We start from the raw sequence: 17,646 nt of genomic DNA, 5'->3' as shown, positions 1-17,646 counted from the left end.
AGAGTAGAAAATTTCACAATCGCAGAATCAATGATTCGTCCAGAAAATTACAAAGACGTCCACACTCTGGTTGAGGAGATAAATAATTTAGAATGTGTTAGTGGACATTTGAAGGTGACAGTTAAACGTGTTGGCTATGTGACAGTCAGCAGAATCTGTGGAAAACTAGCTGCTTCCAGTTCAGTCATGAGCTCTGTTTATCGGAAAAAGTGCGAAAAATTCTTGGATTTGAAAAAGATAGGCAAATTCTTTTTACTACTGATCAATACATAATAGAGACTGATAGACCCGCTCGACTTTCTACTGGTTTGCCATCCATGTTTATGATCTACAGCGACATCTGTGATCCGTATGTGACAGGTGATGTCCAATCAAAACTGCTAGGAACTGTATCGATGAATACTGATAATTGCGAATACGGTACCACCCGGTTCAAAAGTTTCTCCCCACCAAGGTACATACAATTGCAATTCAGCTCATTTCAGACCATTGAAATAGATATAAGAGACCAATGCGGGCAATCGATACCATTCGATTATGGTACATTGATCGTAACACTTTATTTCAAGAAAGTCGACTAGATGAGTCGCTGCGAAGATTACTTCAACTGCCGAGTTGGCAATGGGTACCGCGGAGGAGGAGGAAGAGAAATCGGCCATATTTACATCGGCTCTCCCTACCAAAAAGGTCATGGCGGTATCAGCTCCCTCCTAGCATGTATATTTTGTCGAGTCCTCCCTCTTATTATTCGGAGAGCAAAAGCTGTGGGTAAAGAGGCTGTACGTGCGGATTTTAATATCATGTCTGACGTGACGACACACGTGTTAAGGAATCCTTTCGCAATCGTGTGAGAGAATCTGGTGAAGTTCTGAAGAGAAAAGCCGAGGAAAAATTGGACAAGTTGATAGAGGGTTCAGGATATAAAATGACACGATACGGGGGCTCTGCTCAGTTGCATCTGCTCGGCGCACCCGTCACACTGCGCTGCAAAAGAAAGAGAGGTATTTCTAAGAAAAAAGGTAAAAAAAACTAAAAGTATGTAAAGCACAAGTCGAGAAACTGTGTGAAGAAGAGAGGCGTCAGAAAGACAAAAAAGAAGAGACAGACAACTCCTAATAAGAAAAAGAATCCTGGGAGGGGACAAAAAAAAAGAGCAGAATAGCTAGAGATGTTTTTGACATTTAAAGACGGCGTTCCTACACACTCATTCGTGTGAATGTCTGAAGTCCAAGCTACTATTGTTTGACATTTTGCCTACGCAAACTACAATCGAGGGTTCGCATTGGGTTTAATATAAACCGATATCATCTTTGACCGATGACTCACCGATAGAATTTGTGATCACCGGTAATAGTGATGAATACCTCGATCCAGCTCATACAATGTTTAGTCTTCGTGTAAGTTTGAGATGCAGCATAGACGAAGAAGATGTACTTGAAGTAAACCGAGCAGCTTTTAGACTTTTATCAAACCGAGTAGGCCCAATCAATAATTTGATGCACTCACTGTTCAATCAAGTAGATGTTTTCTTCAATCAGACACCTGTGTCACCGCCTACCAATGCCTATCCTTACAGGGTATAAATAGAAACATTGCTGAATTATGGACCTGCCGCAAAATCTTCTCATTTGTCGACTGTTTTGTGGTGCAACGATACGGCAAAAAAAAATGAACGACACAGAAAATCAGAACAAAGATCTTGTGGAGAGACGAAAATTTCTTGCTATAAATAAACCTGCGGACCTTATTGGACATCTGCATACAGATGTGTTTAATCAGGAGAAACTGCTGATCAATGGAGTTGAAGTGAGAGTGCGCTTAGTGGAATCTTGTGATAACTTCTGTCTAATGAATCACTCTCAAAAACTACAGCTAAATATCCTTTGACGCGTGTAGAAGTCAAAGCAATTACTATGCACAGCGGTGTACACGGTGAAACATTGGACAATATTATATTGGGTCAGCTACCAAAAAGAATTACCCTAGGGTTTGTTAATAACAAAGCTTTCAATGGTGATCGAGAACTTAACCCCTTTAATTTCGAACATTAAATATAAATTTTCTACGTTTGTAGGTTGACGGTGTACACGTGCCTTCAAAGTCACTGCAACCGGACTTTAGAGCAAAAAATCTATATGTGGATGCGTATCACACACTATTCTCTGATACAGGTATACACTTTCTCAACAAGGGAAATTAAATAACGATCAAATCATATGGTTATCAAATCATCATGGTTACTGCCTCTTTACCTTCGATTTGACTCCAGATTTATCTGCTAATGACTGCAGTCATTGGAACTTGATTAAACACGGTAGTGTTAGATTGCAAGTACGTTTCGCCGATGCGAAGAATATATGTTAGAGGTAATAATAAATGGATAGCACCGTACAAAATCATAACTAATCGAAATATTTTTAATACCAAGTACCGTAAAGATTGTCCACCTTTTGATAAATTATCGCCCGATGCGTACTGCATGCATCATGCTGTCAAATCGTACCGCACAAATTATCGTTGTGCTTTAGATAACGCTTACAAGCTAAAATCCTGTCTATCGACGTGTAAAAATTCAAACACTGTTATTAACGAAATTTGTAATGGACAATCTTCAAATACTGAAAAATCTGTCGAAAATCCGATCGCACATTATCGGTGTTTTCCCAGCCGATCAGATACCGAAGGTGTGGACGAAACCGACAACGTTTATTCTTAATACGGATGATCATACGAAATCGGGTATTCATTGGGTCGCTCTATATGGTGACGAATCTTATTTTTCAACGCTTTTTATTTTGATAGCTTTGGCCTACTCCTATTTATATCCGATCATATAAATTTATTGCGAAAAAATTGTAAACAATTTTGTTGGAATTGATAAGGTGGTGGAAAATAAATACACTATTAAGTATTTATTAAGTGTAATTTAATATAATAAAACGTAAGACTAGATAATAATTATATTAAGCGTGATGCTACTACCGAGGACTCTATATAGTCTCTGACAACTCTCTTTCAAGCGAGCGCCCTGGAACTAGAGTTCCCTTTCCACTCTCTCTCACTCATACATCACGCGCTCACACGAACACCGCTGACTCGTGCACTAGCACAAATGTACTTATACTTAACAGGAATAACATTCAACAATATTGTATCATGTATTTACGTTATATGAGCGATGGTCTGGGTTTCAATAAATTTCTCAAGAATTTCATTGACAATATGCGAAAAAACGATGATGTAGTTAGACGGTATGCATACATATGCAGGGCTAGGCCTTTATTTGTAAAACTGCTGAAGTTCTTCCAGTTCTTCTTTCCTAACTCGAAGAGGGCTGACTGCGCCAACTGAGAGCACCGTAGGAAAACTAGGTTGTCTGGCGATCCTAGGCCGTCGGATTGTACAGGGGCCCGGGTCAGCCTAACCAGTATAGGGTCATGTTGGGTTAAGCGGGGGGCCCTCCTGAGAGCACAGGCGTCGAAGTTGGCTTCTCCGCAGTGGGTGGCTTCTGGGAGGCGTACTGGACCGGGATGTGGGGGCGGGGCTTGGTCCACACACACTAACACACCCGTGTAACTTACAAAATGAAATGGAAATAAATGAAATACAGAAAACGGTTGCAAAAGTGCCAGCAACAAAAGAGCTCCCTAGCTCAAACCAAGTCCTCGCGGACGGTATTCTGAAAGATCGGGCGGCTGTCGTCAAGACGGCAAATAACGGTGCAAGTTCCCAGGAGAGTCACCGGTCGGCTGCGGGATCCGCCCCAGCGGCAAATACCGGTGCCTTCTCGGAAACTGAAAACAATGAGGTAAAGAAAAGAAACAGGCACGCTAATAGGAAGCTAGCCTCAGGGGAGAAGCAGAGGACAAAGCGTCTGGAGGACGCTCCTGGGAGGTCTCGCGAACGAAAGACAATACTCCGACAGCTCCACCCCTAAGGAGCCCAAAAGGAGGTCCGTTGGGAACGCTCCAAAGAGCTACAGCCGAGCGGTGGCTACTGACTTAAAGGTGGCCATTGTTCTGGTCAAGTACCCGGAAGAGCGCCTTGACGAGGACCAGGGAAAAAAGGTCCTGGAGACCTTGGAAAGGGAGATTAATGACGCCCAAGACGGAGGCTATTTTCCAAGTTTGTTGGATAATTGTTTCTAGAGGGGTGCACAGATCTTCCACTGCAAGGATCAAAATGACAAGGAGTGGTTACTTAGTAATGCCACTAAATGGTTGTGTGAGGAGAAAACCCAACTCAAGGCTTTTGGGATGGGAGACCTCCAGAAGCTGGTCAGAGTGATGATCTACGCCCTCGGAGTGCATACTCCGGAAGTCGTGATAAAGCGCTTGAAAAGGGAGAACACCACACTCACACCGGACTCCTGAGTGGTCGCCAAAATCAAAACGGTGACGGTGGGCACCGAGGGAAAAAGAAGGACTCGATCAGACTAGCAACAGGGGACTGGGCAAAGAATGGACAGGAAGCCCTAGAAGGCTTAATGTAAACACACTTTCTAAACTTCAGGAAAGGGGCGAGGTCAGAGGCTGTTCAGCTGATGGCTCACGGAGAGGACTGGAGACTGGCGAAACGGAAAACAGGCAAGGCAGGTCTGGGCGGCGTTTTCCCGGCTCTGCTGCAGCAGGGCATGGACGTATAAGTCCCAGCCTTGGAGAAATTGTACCGAGCCTGTCTGGCACTAGGATATGTGCCGGAAGAATGGGGGCAGGCGAGGGTGGCTTTCCTGCCAAAACAAGGTAAGAAACATCACGCGGTCGCAAGGGACTTCAGGCCAATCAGCATAACCTTGTTTTTACTCAAAACCCTGGTAAGGCTGGTTGACAGATATATTAATGAGTCATCACTAGTAGAAGTGCCGTTGCATAGCAAGCAGCATGCCTACCAGACAGGAAAGTCAGTGGACACAGCGGTGGTGAACGCAGTTAGCTTCATTCAAAAGGGCATGAAAAACAGGGGTTTGGTATTGGTGGCTTTCCTAGACATCGAAGGGGCTTTCAATGACACGACCGGTGAGGCGATCTTAGCAGGTATGGAGGAGCACGCAATACCAGAAACTGTCGCTAGGTGGATCAGCGTTATGCTAAGGACCAGGACGATAGTGGCTGCCTGGGGAGTGTACTCTTGCAAAGGAGTGGTGAGAAAGAGATGCCCACAAGGAGAAGTGCTGTCACCGACACTATGGTGCCTGGTGGTGGACAGCTTGCTCTGCATCCTGAACGAGGCTGGTATAAACGCACAGGCATATGCAGACGACATCGTCATCCTGATCAGGGGGGACGACGAGGACGTGCTAGCAGAGAAATGGTATAATAAAGTAAAACTAGGGGTTACCCCTAACAAAGTCAGTGTCATGCTGTGTACGAGCAGGTATAAAACCAAGCCGATAGACGGGCTACAACTTTGTGGAGTTTCCCTGAAATTGGTAAAGGAGGTCAAATAACTTGGAGTCACGCTCGAGATAAATGCGAGAAAGCGATAGGCACTTTCTGGGCCTGCAGGAGGGCTTTTGGCAATACCTGGGGCCTGGAACCAGATAAAGTGAGATTGCTATATGACGCAATCATAAAACCAAGACTCACCTATGGGGCACTGGTATAGGACCACAAATGTGAGTTGAAATCGCACACAGAAGCACTAGACAGTGTGCAAAGATTGGTTGTGGGAGGAATCAAGAGATCCATGCGAACGACACCTAAAGTCGCTATGGCAAGCTAGGGCTCTGATGGGCAGCAGCCTACCTGAGTAGTGGCTGCAGACCATTAGGGGCCTAAGCAGGAATAGGTTGAGGCTGGCCATTGACTAGCTGACGGGATATTGAAGGGTAGGATACCACCTGTGGAATCTGAGACTAAGAGACTCCGGGAGCTGCAGGTGGTGCGAGCATGAAACGGAGACCACCTCCCACCTGCTGTGTAAATGCCCAGCTTTCGCAGGGACAAGACAGAGGGTGTGGGGGGTTCCCATGTTGGGGTTAGAAGAGCTAAGGTTAAAAAGCTTAGCATCAATTTGCCGAGTTATCGAAACTATAAATAAGGATCTATAAAGTATCACTAATGGTAAAGGAGGCACAGCACAATGAGCTTTGCCTGAGTGCTCGATTGGCACGTCTCCGTGCAGGGGCCGCCGCAGTTCACTTCCGCCTAATAAGACTAAGTTTAAGACTAACTTACATTGCATATTGTAGTAGACGATACATTGCTTTCTGGAGGGCTTACATATCTTGTATTTAAATATTGTTTTATTTTATAGTAGTTGAAATTTCCTTCTGCACATTCGTTTTCATTATTACCTTGACTCGTTTTATAAATGCACAATCATGCCCCTTATAACAATATTTAAATAAATATTTGACACACTGAATAGTTAAACATACTTTAACATTAATATGACAATTAAAAGTAGTTTGCTAATTAAACTATTTCGGAAAGTTTTTGGTACATTTTTCTATTTTGCTATCCACACATGGTGAATTTAAGTTATTTTTACCACAAGAGCCATGTATCATTGATTGCCTAACGATATTATGTAACCTTAGATATTCCATTTCATCAGGTATTTTTTCACTTCTAAGTTTATCAACATCATCTGCATTGTTCAGTTTATGATGTTTATAAGTGAAAGCCAACAAGTGCATATGTGGTAAACCTCTTTTATTAAACTCAATTACATAAGTGTATGCAGTACATTTTCCAAAAATGTTATTAAGAATTAGATATAATAATTCATTAACTGATGCATTAAAAACTTTTACTACTAAATCAGGTCTATCAACAGCTAATTAATTTTTTCTCAAATTTTGTTTATATTTCTTCCATTTTTGGTTACATGTCATAGTAATAAAATGATTTGGTTTACCATACTTTTGAACTGTTGTAATACAAAATAAAAAGTTTTGTTGTAACAATCGTGGACTTCCTGAAAATGTTGAAGGCAATATAACCATTTTTCGAATTTTTACGTTGTCATCGTTACTTTTATTTTTCAAGTTACCAATGACACCTTTGTATTAATGTGTCCTTAATTGGTGTTGACTTTATTTAAACAAATAATTGTGAACCTTTAATTTTTACTCAAGCATCAACAATGTATTGTTGAGTTGATTTTTCTAAATTTCAGTAAGGATTAAAATCGTTTCTAATGCTGAATTTATGACAATAAAATTGTTCGAATATTAGTTTAATATGCGAGGAGAGAGCGAGGAGGTTCGAGAAGCTTGTCACCTTAAGTTCAAATTCGACGGTTTTCGCTAGCCCGCACGGCATCAATGAGGTTGCCATGGCAACGCGCGCTCGCTCGCTCCTACTCTGTCTCTCTCCGCCTGTTTCGCGAGCGGTCTTCTGCCGCTTTCGCCGAATTGTGTTATTCAGTTTTCGTATTGCCGAAGCGCTGTGAGGACTCGCCTCACAGTGTCGACCGTTAAACAATATCGTTTGTTAACGCGTCGGTGCTCTAACACTCTTCTAATACTCTTCAATTTTCCATAGTCAAGACATTTGTAATCACACTCTTTTCTTTTCAATAAACATCAATAGTTTGATGGTATACATTGTATACCTTTTCATCTCAAGTTTAAAGAGCGTGTTATTATTTTCACGTTAATTGTTTTGATCCACAAGTCTCTATCAAAGTCGAGAGACTATAAATAAAAATTGTAGCATTGAAATATTGTTTTTGTTATTTTCATTTTTCATATTGGGCATCCATCCAAAACTTCCATTAGGATAAATAAGTGGATATGACATAGGATCTACATGTTTACTAATGTTCGGTATATTATTAGATCTTCTGGTGGTTGACCATTTTTACCTACAAATATCACAGTTACTTTAACGCATTTAGCTGCGTTATATCTACGTTTATCATGATCAGAATTGCGTGTTAAATACATTCTTATTTCTTTACTATTAAATTTAACGTTATTGTTTTTCAAACGATTTTTCATAATACGTGCATGATAAAGGCCACTTTCCATGCATGTAAAATGAATGGAAAATCGAGTTTTTCTTAGCAGTGGGAAAAAACTACACCCTTGGAAGTAGTTTTTTCTTCACTCTGCAGCCTATTCGATAAATATGTGTCCATCGAAGTATTTTCAAAATGTTCAAAATTTTCAAAAGTTTAAAAAGTTTAAAAATTTTCAAAATTTTAAAAAGTTTAAAAATTTTCAAAATTTTAAAAAGTTTAAAAATTTTCAAAATTTTAAAAAGATTAAAAATTTTCAAAATTTTGAAAATCATACATATACATATATATGTTGTTATACTTTGTTATACTTTGCTATACTTTGAGAAGTCCTCGAATTTCCCATTCCTTTCATATGCATGATAAGTGGCCTATTCATGCACTTATCATAAAAAGTACGGTGTGCAACAAGGGGGAGTGGCTTTTAACCAATTTTTCCCTTAGTTGCACAATATACTATTATTATTCCATTTTGACTTCGTGCATCATTTTTTATGATTTAGCGTACATGTTTACTTGTAGAAAAAAAATTATCTAATTCCTTTAATAGCATTAACGAACATGACATATTATTTTGTAATTGTGATTGCAAGGTGATTTCATTATCAATGATGTATAGTTGCCCATATCTTCTGGCTCCGTTTTCGCCTGGATGTACGGTATAAATATTGTGGACAATTTCACCACTTATTCAAATAACTTTAAGGCCATTCCCGAAAAGAGCGTCAAATCTAGCTCCGGAATTTGCGAAGGCAAGTGTATTATTATATCGTCTAATAGTAATTAAAAAGTGTTTGCTTTCGTCAGTATTTCAATAAACTAATTCTTTTAAACGTTAAGGATAAGTGATATTGTCAGATAATACAACGTTTCCTCTCTTGCAACAATTAGAAAACTTCTTACATAATATTTCAAATTTGAAATGTTTAGCATTACAGAATTCATATATTTCACTCATGCTACCTAAATCATTCTCCATAATTGCTGATTCATAAAAATCGAAATTGAACATGGCATACAATTTTCTTATTAAAAATTTATTGAAATTTTTTATAACGTAACCTTTTAATTAGTTTACTTTACTGACTTTAATAGCTTTTTTATAACATGTGCATCGAAAACGCGCTTTTCGCCTACGAGAAAATGGAGCGAAAGTAGAGTTTTTCAAGCGCTTACTTTCGCCTCTAGGAAAAAAACACTTTCACCTCAGATATTTGCATTTTCGTGTGTGTATGTGTGTGACACATCTCATACACGTATGTATATACCATCGGTCCGTGTGACATCAAACACAATTCAGATTTACAACGAAATTCTACTATAAGATACTGGACGACTCTGCCTTTTCAGGCAGGCTAAAAGGATCGTTATCGATGCACTGATTATAAAAAGCACGTTAAAGGTATGCTTAAAGCAATTTAAATGGAATAACACTAATAATTTTTTTTTAAACTTCTAGTAAAATTATTTTTATGACCTATATAGCAAGTTTATGATCGGTTAGTATGATATATATCATTAAAATTCGTAATATGCGCCGAAACTAGAAATTTGGAAAGATTCTTTCGTTATCACAATTGTGCTTTGTATATACTCGAGAATTTTCCAGAAATTAAGAAGAGACGGTCTAAGTTTTGTACAGAGATCTGTGCAGAAATCTCTGCACATTACTTTAACAAAGGGACAGAGCTCCCTTAGAAAAGAAGCAATAATCTACAAAAGATACAAGATATTCTTCAGTGGACTGTGCGAACTATAAGATTATTAACATAGCATTGTATAGAATAAAGTACTCACTAGATCTGTTGAAAAAAAACAATATACAGAATAGAAATATAGTTCAAATATCTGTATCATACAGTGTGTAACTGTTTTTGCTAATTCTTTGAATATGCGAGTTATTTGCAAATACTTTCCGCAAATTCTTAGAACAGTTAAAGATGTGTTAGTCACTATGGGTCCAGTATGTCTATCTTTCATCTTATGCATTATATTATTTTGTATGTCATCAACATAGCTGTATTTCAATTCATCAAGAATCTCTTCATCATCAGTGTCATCAGACAAATCATTTACTCGATTTTCCTTAAACAAAATTTTAATTCATTAAATAAAACCATTAATACATACAATTACTATTAATTATTACTTATGAATAATTTTTGAAACAGGAATATTGATAAGTTTGCAGGGCAACTGTATCAATAATCTGATAATAACAGATTAACAAAAAATGCTCGCTCCGTTCGCGGTTAACATATGTTAGCTATTGTATCAAGTGGCGCGGTAGCGCCACGAAGACGAGTTTAAGAAGCAAATAAAACCGCGGCGCCTGTGACACTATTTACTTCTATATTGGTGTTCGGATTTTTCATTACACAAAAAATAAATACTTATCATTACTGTTAGTAAGGTTTTTTGGCTCATTAGAATGTTTTCTGAGCTAAACTATGATTTCCAACAAAAATATTAGTGAAAAGACTGCTTATTTTTATAATATGTGAGTGGTTCCACAAATGCTAAAATCACGTTTTTCTTCTTCAGCCCGAAATGTGAAAGGACGGTTAAGTTAGCCGCAAGAAGTGTTATGACCGTGAAGTTGGCCGCAAAGCGATATACAGATGGGGATTGCTTTCTCAAGAAAATATAATAATATATTACGATATTTAGAATAAAGAGGTTGCCGATGCATACTCTGTGTTCCGGAGCTGTAACAGTAACTAGCTTGCCAGGGTAGCCGATGACAAGGCTCAGGTTGTTTTCAGTGTCTTGGTATAAAAATCATTCAAGTACGGTGTCTAGGTGTACAGGGTGGCCGATGACGACGTCTAGGTGGTGCGCTTCATGGTTTTTGGTGTCTAGGTAAATAAATCATTCAAGTACGCTGTCTAGGTGTACAGGGTGGCCGATGACGACGTCTAGGTGGTGCGCTTCATGGTTTTTGGTGTCTAGGTAAATAAATCATACGAGGGCGGTGTCTAGGTGTACAGGGTGGCCGATAACAAGGTCTAGGTGGCGCGCTCCGTGAGTTTTTGTCTAGGTGTAAAAATCATTTGAACGCGGTGTCCAGTTATACAGGGTGGCCGATAACGACGTCTAGGTAGTTAGCCCCGTGGTTTTTTGTGTCGAGGTGTAGTAAATAATTCAAGGGTGGTCTATATCAGAACAATCAGTAAATTCATGTTAGTGATAAAAACGTTACAAAAGAGCTGTGGTAGATAGGTGCTAAAGATGCTTATATTTTATTTTTACGACGTTGAATATGAAATACTCGAAAAAATTTACTAAAAAGGATTAAAATCTTTAAAGAAAATTAACTTTTAAAAAAGTAAAAGTTTAGGCGAGTTTAATATATTCCGCAACGAAATTACAGATAGAAAATAACTGAGATTAATTAAACAAAGTCAAGTTTATTATATTTAATTGTAATGAAACAAGAAACAACTCTTAAAATAATTACTGCGTAAGTTGCCATGCCCGTTTTATTTTTTTTTATTGATAAACAACTAAAATTTTCTTTTTATAAAAATATATTTAGAGTAAAGGTTTTTTTCTATCTGATGCTGACCCTCGGTGGTGATCAAGAATATTGGTTCATGTCTATTGGTCTTGCCGATAGAGACGAACCAATATCCTTTTCTTTTTATATATTAGAACGCCATACACACACTATAAGTACAATGAAACGGGCTTGTCACGTTACGTAGTAATTATCTTGAGAGTTGTTCATTTCTCGATTACGATTAAATATAATAAACTTGACTTTGATTAATCTCAGTTCTTTACTATCTGTAATTTCTTTGCAGAATGTATCGAACTCGCCTAACATTTTACTTTTTTAATATGTTAATATAATGTTTCATAATTTTAATGCAGTCTATACTGAGATTATATGAAAAAATTACTTCTTGATATATACCATTATCAAAAACATATTTAAATTAATTTATTATAATAGTTTAGTGAACTTTGACGAAATTTTGGTAGATCACTACACACACACACTCATATACGTGTGTGTGTGTGTGTGTGTGTGTGTGTGTGTCTATATATATATATATATATATATATATATATATATATATATATATATATATATATATATATATATATATATATATATATATATATATATATATATATATATATACACATATACATATATATATATATATATATATATATATATATATATATACATATACACACACACACACGTATATGAGTGTGTGTGTGTGTAGTGATCTACCAAAATTTCGTCAAAGTTCACTAAACTATTATAATAAATTAATTTAAATATATATATATATATGGTGTAGGTATACTTATGCTGACAGTCTGCATAAGTCCCGCTGTGTATGTACTTTCTGTTAGCATAAGTCTCGCTGTATATATACTTTCTGTTAGCATAAGTCCTAATTTATATATAATTATTATTCATATGTCCGCACAGGTTCCTTTTCGCTAAAGCAATCGTCACTTGTTGTATGCGGACGTCTGCATAACTACCTGTGAGTTTGCATAACTCACGTTGCAGTTCCGATTTTGTCAGCATAAGTCACGGTACATAGAAATATGCGTGTGTGTGTGTGTGTATGTTTGTGTACAATTTAAGATAGGTAAAAATAATGAAAATCTCTAAAACGATAATAAATAATAATTATGATTATGGCATATAAAGATGTATAAATATATGGACATCACTTGTGACAATTAAATTCAAAACCTATCTCGGGTGCCACTCCAACAAGGACCTACTTCAAAAGCGATTTTATTTTTTTAAATGATGTAGTAGCGGTACTGCGCGATATTAAAATACGACTTAATCAGGCATAAATGTATGTAAAAAATTCTGAAAAAAATTAGAATTACTTATATTTTATGGCCTTTGCCTATATTATGAAACCGTACAACATTAAGCGAATGGAATTCAACCTAATGGACGAATGGAATCATACTATTTTGATGTAAGTATACGAACCCCAAGCACATAGAGAACAGTCTCCGTCCTGAGTTGAAGTCCCCGACTTTAGGCGACCAAGTTTTTAACATGCGTTTGAACATACAATATGTAAAAAATATAGGGAGCACCTCTAAATCATATGCCAACAAAAAGTCACGGTCAAATTACTAGTTAACAAAAAAAGGCTTTATTGCGCTCCGGGTAATTTATTATCTGTCAAAGCAAACTTAATTTTTTCTGGCATGGCTGTATAGCTTAGTCCAAGATCTTGAATTTAGAGAGATTAAGCTGTTAGATAAAATCAGACATGTGAACATAATATCGATTTCAGCGTATTGCTCAGCAGCTACACAAATACTCATTATTATGGAATACTTTGAATCAAGTAACTTATGGGATATAATTTTTAAAAAAGATGTTGGATCAAAATATGCTTCGACATGACTAGAAGACATTGAAGTTGTTGAATAGCGTACAGACTTACCTATTTTCACATGCAGCCACTACCTATTCTTCATCATAACATCAAGACTGGAAATATACTTGTTAGTTAGGATTTCAGAGTCAAAAGTCAAAATTTGTGATATATAGGTTTAGCAAAGGGTCAGCAGCAGAATTCATAGCAGAATCAAATTTAAATACAACCTACGTAAAAAACATTAGAGGCACATATGTTTTTATGTCTCCAGAGTTACTTTTAAAGAGATAAGAAGCTACAGTTTATTCATATATGTGGGCCCTCGCAGTAACACTGATAGAATTCCATAGTGAAGCTGATGTTTGGAAACTTTCAACGACCTGTGACGTGTTCAGTGAACTTATTCGAATTAAAAACAAAATCAAATCCCAGATTTGAATTGCATTCCTTTATTTCTAAGAAAGACAGTATTACAGTGTTTTAATTATGATTCGTCATGTAGACCACAAGTGAAAAACTTATTAATACTAATTGAAACGTAAAAGTATTTTTAGATATTAGATAACGTTATTTATATTTGTTTAATACAAGTCTAATACAGTACTTGCTAAGTACCATATCATATCACTGAAGGTTTATGATGTGATGTTGAAGTTTATATTACAAGATAAATAAGTGTTTTTATTAATGATATTTTTACATTATAGCTTTACAAATATGTACAAAAAATATATATGAATGCTGATTTTTATAATAGTCAATGTTATAAAAGTCAATGTTTATAATTTACTGGTTTGCTTAATAAAGAATTAAAAATCAGAATATATTTTATCCTAGGATGAAGATCATGTGTAATTTATAATATAAAATCATATTACAATCAAATGATGTAGTATTCTCTATGTTTTAAGAAGCGGATACGGATACTTCCTATAGGCCACTTCCGATAAACAGTATGGCTTTAGAAAAGAACGATCCACCATAGGGGCCGTTAGAGAGGTAACAGACACGGTAAAGAAAGTAGAGGAAGTTAGACATGCGGCTAGAGACATTGTGATTCTGGTAACGTTAGACGTAAAAAACGCGTTCAACTCGGCAAGATGGACCGACATACTTGCTGCCGTAGAATCATTCGGTATGCCGCGATACATTATGCGTCTTACGGAAGATTATCTGAGGGACCGGGTTATCGAGTATGACACGAAAGAAGGGCGCAGAAGAAGGGAGCACCTAGATCGCGTCTGTAAAAAAGCCACGACTAGAATAGCGCAACTTAGCCGACTCATGGCTAACGTCTGTGGGCCTAGGCCAACAGTTAGGCGGTTACTCATGGCGACCACTAACTCTATCCTGTTATATGGAGCAGAGGTGTGGGCCGACGCTATGACTATGAATAAGTATCGGAAAAAGATTATGGCGGTACAGCGAAGGGGGGCCCTTAGAATAGCATGCTCCTACCGGACGGTCGCGGCCGAGGCATCGATGGTAATCGCGGGGGTAATCCCCGTAGATCTTCTTGCGATTGAACGCAAGCGGATCTACGAGGCTCGTTTAGCGTCGAATGGCACCTCGATTGCTGCGGAAGAAAGAGAAAAAACAATGCGCAATTGGCAGACTAGGTGGACCGAATGTCCAAAGGCTAGGTGGACTAGGATCCTTATTAAAGGTGTATGCCCGTGGGTGGACAGAAAGTGGGGGGAGGATAACTTTTACCTTAGCCAGTTTCTCTCCGATCACGGATACTTTAGAAGCTACCTGTTCGCGATGAACAGGGTGGCATCACCGGGGTGTAAGTACTGCGGTGACGAACGGGACGACGTGAGACACACGTTTTTTGACTGCCCTCACTGGGCTGAAAAGCGTAGAGCACTGGAGCTGACGATAGGGGCATTCACGCCCGAGACAGTAGTCGAAACGATGCTTGACAGCAAGCAGAACTGGGACGAGATAACGGCGTACGTGGAGACGGTTCTCCGCGCGAAAAACAATGACGGTTGTTTACAAGACTAGTTGACGGCTAGCACAGTTTAAGATAGGCGACCCCACGAAGGAATGCAAAAGCGGTTACCGGGGTGGTTCTCGCGGCCCTATGAGAGGTGGAGTTTTAGTGAGTATGCCTGGCGTTGTCTTGCGTCAGGAGAGTCTCACATACGGGGAGCCTCGCACGGCTCCTGTCATGGTGTATTAAGCATTTCTCCAACTCTCCGGATAAACGAACAAAAAAAAAGTTGCCATTTCAATCTAAATTATTTTTTTTTAAATCCATCAATGCAATAGTTATCAGCATGACATAGATAATTTGGCCCAAAAAATTCGTACACCCTTATTTTTAACTTGTACCGACTGCTTGTCTCAACACCTTAAGGATCAAGTTCTTTCAAAAGTCTCATTACAACTTTTTGTCTTACTTTGAGCTTGTTTACACTTGTAAGGCGTTTCCACATAGCACGATATTCAAAATTACAGGCACTACATTGCAACTCCATTAAAAAAGTGTTACCTATTTCTTGTAACGAACTTTTTTCAATATTTTTCCTCTTCTATCGATGACTTTGCATGACTCTTGACAGTGAACGAAGAGAAATTAAAAAGTTATACTCTTTATTCAGAAGACTAATAATTGCTTGATGATAATAATCTTGGTGAAAATACTTATGAAATACTAGCCCACCATGTTAAATAAGTATTATCCCGTAGTGCAGCATTTATCAGGAATAGTTTAGTCTATTTCCTTAGCTGGAACAATTCTTTTGCGGAAAAGGTCCCGTTGATTATTATTTTCTAATCATATTATTAACTTATAAATTTTTCATAATACGTGCATCGGAAACGCGCTTTCCGCCTACGAAAAAGTAGAGCGAAAGTCGGGTTTGTCAAGCCCGGGCGAAAAACCTTTCTAGTGTTTCTAGTGTTTTTGTGTGTATATGTATAAATAAACACACCCAAACACACACACACGCACACGCACACGCACACACACACACATATATATATATATATATATATATATATCTTAAGACGAAAGTGTTTTTTCCCTAGGGGCGAAAGTAAAGTAAATTACTTTCGCCCCTAGGAGCGAAAGTGAGCACTTCCGCCCCGGGAGCGAAAGTAGACAGCACTTTCGCATCCAAAATTTTCAAAATTTTCGAAATTTTTTAAATTTTCAAAATTTTCACTATTCTGCTTTTTTAGGTAGGCTAAAATGAGCGCTATCGAGGCCCTGAGTATAAAAAACACGGGACACAACAAAGGGCGATATCGACAATACTATTCGATATAAAATTTCACATGCACGAATAAAATTGTAAAACTTTACGTAAAGTTTTACAATTTAATTGATTTATGTTAAATTGTACACGTAAAAGTTATAAATTATTACATAAAATTTGATGTAAAATTTGGTGTGAATATTTTTAACAGGGTATTACTACAATCCCTAAAATGTTTTATACACAAATCAATGGTCATTCAAATTCAACATTATTTTTTGCTGCAGCAAATCAATAAAAGTATTCGAATGAAACTGACTAGTTTTATTTTGATTATGCTATTGACGAATCTGAAAAATTGATCTGTTTCATAAAAATGCGAATTTCTTCTATAAAGCATGGTCAGTATATTGAAAATACCATCCGATAACACAACCGGTAATTAGAACAGGAAAAAAAGATGATGTTTTATTACAGTTTAATGAATTTATCAACAATATTTGAATACCTGCATACTTTGTGTGTGTATGTACTCTGTCTATGCGTGTGCATGTATGTGTGTTCATCAGCGAACCTTTAAATTTCGGCAAGTGCCTTATGTAAAAAGCAAAGCGTTTCACTTTTAGTGATGTTTTCTTTATTTAAATGAGTGATAATTGTATTCAGTAAGTAGCTTTTTCCACTACCTCCAGCTCCATCAATAAAGAAACACTTCACTTGATTAGCTTTATTAATTACATTATTTATTACTGCATCAAAATTTTACGTTGTTCATTCGTTAAAGAGATTCTATTGTATAATGAATCATTTTCAATTTCATTTGTCGCTGTTGTAATAGTGGATAACACTGAGGTTAATAATAGTGATGTATATTGAAATAATTGTGTGTCGGCAATAGCCTTGGTGAACACGTCCGCTCACATCGGAGTCTAACGGCAGAGAGGGAGTATAGTGTATAGTACAGTGTATAGTATGCGCTTAGAGTATATTCGCGAGGCATGCGCATTATGCTCGCGTTCACTCGAGCTTGTCTCGTTGCACGAAATCGTCGTCAATCAGTAGATGGAGCGACGAGTACCGTTTTATGT

General features: G+C 37.6%; 2 protein-coding genes across 7 annotated transcripts in view; one reads left to right on the top strand and one right to left on the bottom strand.

The window, feature by feature from the left end:
- Positions 1 to 17,646, top strand: part of LOC100679361 (SNF-related serine/threonine-protein kinase) — a 738,484-nt gene that overhangs the window by 124,559 nt on the left and 596,279 nt on the right. The window lies entirely within an intron of this gene.
- Positions 1 to 17,646, bottom strand: part of LOC100113956 (syndetin) — a 272,371-nt gene that overhangs the window by 182,090 nt on the left and 72,635 nt on the right. For all 6 annotated transcript variants that reach the window (XM_031928103.2, XM_031928106.2, XM_031928107.2 and 3 more), the window contains one exon: positions 9,766 to 10,053. In XM_031928103.2, the coding sequence (XP_031783963.1) occupies positions 9,766 to 10,053 (288 nt within the window). The remainder of the gene's footprint in view (positions 1 to 9,765; positions 10,054 to 17,646) is intronic.

Source organism: Nasonia vitripennis, assembly GCF_009193385.2.
Source record: "Nasonia vitripennis strain AsymCx chromosome 4 unlocalized genomic scaffold, Nvit_psr_1.1 chr4_random0003, whole genome shotgun sequence".
Lineage (NCBI taxonomy): Eukaryota > Metazoa > Arthropoda > Insecta > Hymenoptera > Pteromalidae > Nasonia > Nasonia vitripennis.
This window is presented reverse-complemented; position numbering and strand designations above follow the sequence as displayed.